This window comes from Limulus polyphemus, unplaced genomic scaffold, assembly GCF_000517525.1.
Source record: "Limulus polyphemus unplaced genomic scaffold, Limulus_polyphemus-2.1.2 Scaffold297, whole genome shotgun sequence".
Classification (NCBI taxonomy): Eukaryota; Metazoa; Arthropoda; class Merostomata; order Xiphosura; family Limulidae; genus Limulus; species Limulus polyphemus.
Window position 1 is genome coordinate 3,719 of NW_013665907.1, and position 8,641 is coordinate 12,359.

General features: G+C 32.3%; 1 protein-coding gene across 1 annotated transcript in view; it reads left to right on the forward strand.

Moving 5' to 3' along the window:
• The first annotated feature begins 1,128 nt into the window (after window positions 1-1,128).
• The window catches only part of LOC106457151 (segmentation protein paired-like), a 49,367-nt gene continuing 41,854 nt past the window's right edge, over window positions 1,129-8,641 (forward strand). The window contains exon 1 of the mRNA XM_013916536.1: window positions 1,129-1,345. Within this exon, the coding sequence (XP_013771990.1) occupies window positions 1,129-1,345 (217 nt within the window). The remainder of the gene's footprint in view (window positions 1,346-8,641) is intronic.

The window sequence follows — 8,641 nt, forward strand, 5'->3', positions numbered from 1 at the left end:
CTGTTAGACAATTTTTAGAAGGTTTAGGCTACTAAATGTGTATAATATAACACGAAAAATCAAAGCATTTGATGCTTGATGGAGTAAAAAGTAAACTGGCATATTCCAATGAACAAAAAAAAAAAGAATGAATATTTGCTTTAGAAAAGTGAGATAGCTATAGTTTCACCATATGGTCGTACAATTATGAGCTGCCTCTGGTACAGTGATTTTCAATTGTATATATTCTATTTGTCGTCGAAATAGTTGAATAGATCATTTTAATTTTTGCGTAGTATTAGGTAAGTGCAAGATATACAACCAAGAAAAATCACCTTTGTTTGCGATAGTTACTTCCATAAACTGCAAGTTTCATATGTAGTGCAAACTCTAAAAATATGAGCTTAACCTATACAAAATCAATACTTATGGCTAGAATACAGCAAAAATGAGGATTCTTCCGTGACGACAGGATAATCTCCAACACGATAGAAGCCATACAGTAAACTGTACCTATCGCCACTATCTTGTGGGATTTCTTACTGGCTTTTCCATGTGAAGTGCGGCACAGGCACTAAGCGTTGTGTGGTGGGCTTTACATTGTCCTTTATATTTAGTTGTTTTTTTCTCGTGAATCAAAATATATTTCTTTGCTCACAGTTTGCATTTAAAATACTCTGGGATTTTAAGCTAAAAGTTCCTATTGTTGAATTATCTTATAGCTATTCGGTAAGAAAAGCAGGTGTGTGCAGTTAGCTTTATGTGCAAAACATATAATAGATAGCTGAATACCTTGCATTAAGGTACAATCACACGCGAACCTTCTGTTGAACTATAATTAGGCTTTCTTAAAACATACGATTTCATAATGTAAAACTTTTTGCCCAATGAACTTTTATGCACCCTCACTTGTTTAAGTGCATAGGAGACAGAAATGTGTTGTTGAATATTAAAGCTAGGGAAATTCAGTGGTGAGAAACTGCTAACGGGTTCTATTTAAATATGAACAACTTGTGATTACAATTAGAAACACAGCGCTTTTAGCTGAGAACACCAGAAATGTAACGTAATACAAATCAACAGACTCTACGTGAATGAGACAAAACATGTTTTGATTTCGTTGCTGGAGGATACTGTAATGGTCACATCATGGTTGAGCAAATGCCAGAAGATATATCGACCCAAGTGACATCGGACGCCGTCCAGTATCCGGAATTACTGACTTTAACTCCTGACAGCTTTCCTGATTTCCAAAACGCATTGAATATTAGTAGCTTGTGTTGTTCTCCCGACACTCTTGAAATTCTGACTGGTGGTACACACATTCATTCAGCTGACCAGCAAGTGTTAGCCAACGGTTATGCAAGTAAGACTTTGTGATGTTTTAATCAAAGATAACAAATGTATATTTCAAAAGCATAAAAATGTTTATATATTTTGTTGTTAAAATTTCTTTATATTATAAGAGTACAATACGAAAGGCAGGATCAATGAAACGGTTTCAAAAATCCATAAAACTGGATTTATTTTACTAAATATACAGATCTCTATTATGAAAAAATCAATAAAAAGTAAACTTGCACATTACTATGATGTTATGTTTGAGTAACACTATAAAAGTTCCCCGGTGGGTCAACAGCAAGTTTACAGACTTACAACGCTAAAATCAGGAGTTAGATTCCTCGTGGTGGATACAGCGTATAGCCTACTGTGGCTTTGCTATAAAACAAGCAACAAAAACACTGTATAAAGACCCCTCTTGTTTTTGATCCTTCTTTTAGCTACCCAGGCTAGTTAGCTAAAATGGTAATTTCCACTATTTTTGAAAAATTAGCAACTATATCTTTCTCATTAAGGTACATTGCTACGATAGTCATTACAAAAAGTAATCTTAAGAACACGTTTGTAATAAAAAGTTATTAAACGGAAGACTGAAATAGATCTTGAAAATATAGCAAAAATTAATTTTGAAATATTACAAATGTTAAATATTTCAATTTATTAAATAAATCCGAGTTTAAAATATACCCACTTATCATTACTAAAGTATTAGGACTCATTATCAAAATAATTTATACAATATATGAAGAATAGATAAATGTCATCACTGAATATACCACAAAACTCTACATTTAAAAATCCAGCCTTATATGCAATAAAGTTTTTTACCTTCTGTTCCTTCATAAAGTTTTATCAGGCATGTAATATCTAGATAATTTTGAATTTTAATAGATACTTACTGCTAAACACATCTAGAAGTAATCTAATTAAATTAACTCAATTTGTACCTAATGCGTTTCGATCATGTTCAGAATAATTGAATTATATTTACTTGATTAAGGTAATGAAAACTAAATTTAATTTGACAAGCCAATTATAATTTTATGATGCACAACTCGTGGTAATTAATTTAAAGGATTATACTTTCCTCGTTTTATATATATATATATATATATGTTAGTTACATTGGCTACTGTACAAGATTATACTTTCGTCGCTTGTTTTTAATATGCTAGTTACTCTGGCTTCTGTAAAACGTGAATACTAACTACAATTTTTAACATAGCAAAATATTTACTTATCAGTAGAGTATGGAATAAAGTAACTCGTACTATTTATTGTGAAGCAGTCAATATCAGACAACTTTCAATGTTTATGGTCAACCAATCCCATGAAAACCACTTGCTATGAATTCATTCCGACAATATTGTTTATGGGTTTAAATTGTGTAAACCATATAAAATCCAATTTTCTAATTTTTAACTTTATTGTTTTATAAAGTCACTAAATTACAACGTATTTTAATGTCAGAAAACTTTTCGTCCAGGTTAAGTGAGCTAAAAGTATCAGGAAAACGAAATTAACACCTGCCACACGAACCGCCCAGCTATTTGATAGAACTCGATGACTAAAGCTCAGCACAACTTCTTAAACGAAAAAACAACAACAACTAAATATCGATGAAAATATGGGATGAAGCAAACTATATGAATTATACTACAGTGGTATCATACTGGGCATTATATCATCCTTCATATATTTACTCTTCATTGCAGAAATGGCATTTTTAATTTGAGAATGTCTAGGGAAATGACTTTGTAATGTATCGTGCATCTGCTTCAACTTCAATACTACAGCTTTGGGCTTTACTCTGCCGTTAATTTCACAAAATATTGAAGTTAATAATTCCTTATATATCATTCCAACCCCCCATTTTGAAGAGAACGATGGTAATATGCCCGTTTTTTCATGTTTCGCTGTCTATGCAGTAATCAATTGACGAATATCTCAATTTCTCAATTGTTAGGTCAAATCGATTGGAATATCTTCGATTAAGTTCATTCGTCATCCGACCTGGACCCACGACTTAGAATAATCGCTGTACTTAAACCACCACATTCACAACCACATCTAGAACTTTTCAAGCGTGTTTCATTGCTACATCGTTTTACTTTACATTTACAAGTTAACTTCTTCATGTTGTTTCTTATGGTCTCGGAGCAGGTCACGGGTCTGGTCCAGCTAACTAGACCTCGAAAATAGTGCCAAAAGTATTCTTTTCATCTAATAAAAACAACCCAAACCTTTCTGGTGTGCCGCGAAAACACATACCCCGTCCAAATCTCATCTGGTGGATGAAATTTCGCAGCTTAAAGCCGCGAAATTCTAACTCCGTCTCAATTTCATACCGCTGTGTCGTATCGTTTACTAAATGCCTATTTTTGCTAACTTTATTTATTTCAGTTTTTATTGTTCACAAACATATTTCGTATTATTTTATGTAATACAAACGGCTTACTTCTTTGTATTATTTATTACATCTGTTACTTGTAAACCTATCTGAACAAATGATTACTAAGGTAGTAATAATGTAGGCTTTAGCACTAACACAGTAACACTAACAGCATACAAGGAATATTTTAATTACTTAAGAGCTTTTTTAAAATTCTGTAATTTGTTGAAAATAAAATGAAAGTTATTTAATATTATGTTAGGAAGGTTTGTTTGCTTTTATAATTAAGCACAAAGCTACACACGGGTATCGAAACCCGGATTCTAGCGTTGTAAGTCCGCAGACATACCGCTGTGCCACTGGGGGGCTGTTAGGAAGGAAGTTCTTATAAAAATATCGCTCTAAGACTTGTAACTTATGTAAGATATTTAGTTGTTTTACTGCAGTAGTTTCGTACTGCTACGTTCACGAATTTGTATTGTAACTGTTAGTATTACTGTTTTAAAAAGGTAATTTATAGTTTACATATATATTGGCTTATCTTTTCTACGTATCTTATTACTTTTATCCGTTTATGGAAAATTTTATTATTAAGAACCATTATGATTAACACTCAGAATTGGAAATTACTCGAACCTGAGACTGATGTAAAGTTACATTTGGCTTTTCACACACGATTTCAACACGTTACCATTCTTGTGTTCACTTCAGAATCTTGAGTCTTCATACATTTGTTGTATTTAAGAAAGTAAATACTCTTAGCAAAATATAAAATTGTTATGACTTAAATTGTATTTTAAGTACAGTAAACAGTTGATTGATAATTTTGCATTGTTTTGTTGTATATGTACTTATGTATCTGCAGATGAGTCTGTCTTAATTCATTTTAATATTATTATTATTGTTGTTGTTTTAGTCCAAATTTGAGATACTTGTAATAGGTTGAAAATACTGAATTGGGACATACATAATATAATGCATACCACAACATATTCAGGTTGTCATGAATGTGCTGACATGATATTGATTTACGCTGTATATTATTAATGTAATTTGTTTGTTAGCTAGTTAGCTCTGGATTTGAATGATACCATTAAGACTGGAAGGTTTAACAAACTTAAAATTCTAGAAAACCCTTCAGTTAAGGCTGTGGCTTGAGGTTTCTAGCATATTTAGAAGTACATTTCATATATGAAATTGTTTTGAAGAAAGATTGATTTTCAAGATGTCCTAAACATGATGAAGCTATGAGCACAGCATCACTCTAAATGAAATAAAGCTATAGGCACAGTATACGTAAATACGACCACCACAACTGTAGGCTCCATATACTTTCTATATAGGCGTAGATATAAGATAGCCTAACTTTATGAACATATACTGTTTATTTACAAAAGTACATTTGTCAATCAATGTTTATTTACAGGAAACTAATAATCTACCCTAACTTATACGGTAACTGATAGGAAAGCCAGTTTGAGGACTAAAAACTTACTAAATAATTATTTCATTTAGTTTGATGATAAATGCCAATTGCCAAAGCCGCTAGATTTGAAATAGGCCTACTTTTATCGTAACTATTGTTTATGCAATGTGAACGTTACAACTTTAGAAAATCCATTTGGAAACCATATAGTCAATAGACAAATTGTTAAAATGCATTGGAAATATACAGATCATTTTACAAAAATTTATCTATACATGATTTCCACAAAATGCATATGAATAACTTAGCGAAGTATTATTTCTTGTGATTTACTTGTTTGCACATGTGGTACCTCTATAGAAAAAAAAAAAATCCTAAAGCGTTCTTAACAGGATTGGACTTCATATAAATTAAAAGAATAAGCCATCTAATTTAGCAACAGTATAAGCAGGACTTTTTCAAATACATGTATATTGACTTTCAAATCTGTTGATATGATGGCGGCATAATACATATAAACCATACAAACTAAATATTTTCTTAAAATGTTGGTCATTATTATTTCTAAAATATTTAAATATCAATGAATACAGGACCTCTATATAGTTACATTTTTGTTACGTGTACTTGTTTCAGCTATTGTTCTTCTACTTCAGTGTTGTGGCTTACATGAACAGTGTTTGTAATTAAGCATGTTATCACTTTTAACTTTGTTTTGTTTTGAATTTTGCGCAAAGCTACACGAGAGCTATCTGCGCTAGCCGTCCCTAATTTAGCAGTGTAAGATTAGAGGGAAGGCAGCTAGTCATCACCACCCTCCGCCAACTCTTGGGCTACACTTTTACCAACGAATAGTGGGATTGACCGTCACATTGTAACGCCCCCACGGCTGAAAGGGCGACCATGTTTGGTGTGACGGGGATTCGAACCCGCGACCCTCAGATTGCGAGTCGAGGGCCTTAACCACCTGGCCATGCCGGGCATCACTTTTAATAAATGTAAGGCTTTGTATTCTGTAAATTGTACACATTTAGTATATTTAGATCTAGTTTAAATTATACGTGTATTTGATCCAGTGGGTGTGTGGGAAAGTTTGCAAATACAAGGAGGTAATTTAAAATGCTGGTTATGAGGACTTTTCCTATATCTTGGATAGCAGAATTAATTGAATGGTCCATTACGAATTGGTGGGTGGTGTTGATTAGTTCCATTCCATTTAAAGTAAAAAAAAAAAAAACTGTTCAAAGTCAGGTTTTATAAAGAGGTAAGCATCATAATGAAAGACATGTATGAATACATACGATATTATTACAGAGGTAATATAGGGCTATAGTAAATGTTCAGTACAGGTGACACTATGCATCTTCATGTAGCATAGTTTTTTCTTCACCATATCATCTACACAGGTAGTAATTCAAGAATTGGGTCTTCAGGAACACCAATATTTTCTTCTAGCTGATTTTCTACTGCCAGCTTTGCCGCATGCTGAAATGTTAAAAAGGAGGGGGTAAATTTGGTTGAGTTCCGTTTAATGGTATTTATTCCACTCACCACAGTTGTCAAAAAATTGTCCCCATTGTTCTGTCATTCATCAACCAGTTTGCTGAGTGCTCTTTTAATAATTCAATTTGTCCTTTCATGAAGTCCATTTGTCTGAGGGTGGTACACAGAAGTTATTGCATGCTTGATTCCCAACACTTGAAATATGTATTGGTTGATCTGAAAACATACATACATATATGATACACGCAAATACACACAGACACAAACAAAAACTACTTATAGTTTATTTCTGTAACACCTTTTGTCCTGTAATAAAAAAATATAAACCATTTATAACTAAACTAAATCAAACATTCAGCTTATGAAATCTAGTTCCGAGTGACCTTAACTGTCATACGAAAGTAAAAGGAATAGTTATTTTAAAGTTTGAAGATTACTAGAACTTTATATTTTTAAATTTCTTCCATATTCATTAGAATAATTTAAAGCAATATTGATATTTACTACGAATGCACATTATGTTATATTTATAGAATATATCTACCAGATGACTGCCAATTTCAGATGCTTTCCTATCATATAATGGGACAACAACAACCCATTTAGCGAAGTAATCTGTACAGGTTAAAATGTAGCAATGATCTTTACTAGCGATTGGTAATGGTCTTATTAACACCAAGCACATCCCATGGTTCAGTTACTTTAAGGACTGGTGCAGCAATCTTCAATATTTCAAATCTCTGGAACTTGTCACAGTGTTTAATCTAAATGAAATTTTTTAGTACCAATAATGTGAACTTATATTCTTATCACCTGTTAAAACAGATCGTAAAAATCATATATGACAAGTACTGACTGCACAATTTTGTCTTTTAAGCAACTTTAAAAAGCACTATTTTGTATGAACAATGGTGCTTTTTAATTTATCACGAATAAAATATTAAATGTATAAGCATATGTAAGGGTGGTTGAAAGCTATTTTGGAAAAGTTCCCAGTGTGAATACAATTTAATTATGTCAAGTAACATTTACCAGAGGTTTTACATCTTCAACAATTCCTATCCAATAGATCCTCTCTGTAATCTTTGCTACTGCCTTCTTCTATCCTAGATGAGCTGATGAATGCAGTGGCGTAGCAAGGGTTCTCAGCACCCGGTGGCAAAGACACTTTTGGCGCCCCCACCTCTGAAATGTTTTGATTATTTGTTTTGTGACTCATTACCTACTTAATGACAATAACATGAAGAATTAATTACCGCCTTACAAAGGCCTAAAATAAAGTCACAATATAACATCTCACGATATCACAACTGTAAACCTGGAACTAATGAAGTATAGCCTACTAAGTGTACTTACATAATTTTTAAACCATTTTCATATTTATGTCATCCAGTATTGTTCAAAGTCACATAGCTAGATTAATCTTTCAAGCATGCACAATAAATTTCTGCTATAACCCTAGTTTTGAAACTTATGTTTTATATGAGAAGCTAGTCACTTGTGGTGTACATGGATTATAAAACATATTGATAAAATACTACTTAAGTTTAGAAATAAAGCTTTTTTATTAGTTTACAAAACTGTACATATACTTAACTAGATCTTGTACAGGTAGCATTCTGGTATTCATGGTTACATTATATGAACCTTTCGTGCTTTTGCTGTTGCAAATGCATCAATCAAACTACCAAAATTTAAGGTATTAAGTACGACTTTTTCAATACTTAGTATTGCCAAGTTACTAAGTCGTTCTTGAGTCATTGAGGTTCTAAAGTATGTATGAATTAATTTCAGCTTGCTGAAGGACCTTTCACAACTAGCAATAGAAACCCCAATTGTTAACAAAATTTGAAATGCAATTCTTAAATTTGGGAAAACATCTTCACCATATGAAATTATATATGTTAGAAAATCAGCTGCAACCATTGGTTCAGGAAAATCGGTCTGTGTTCTTTTACTTATCAACATTCTACAGTCTTTAATTTCTCCGTACAATTCTG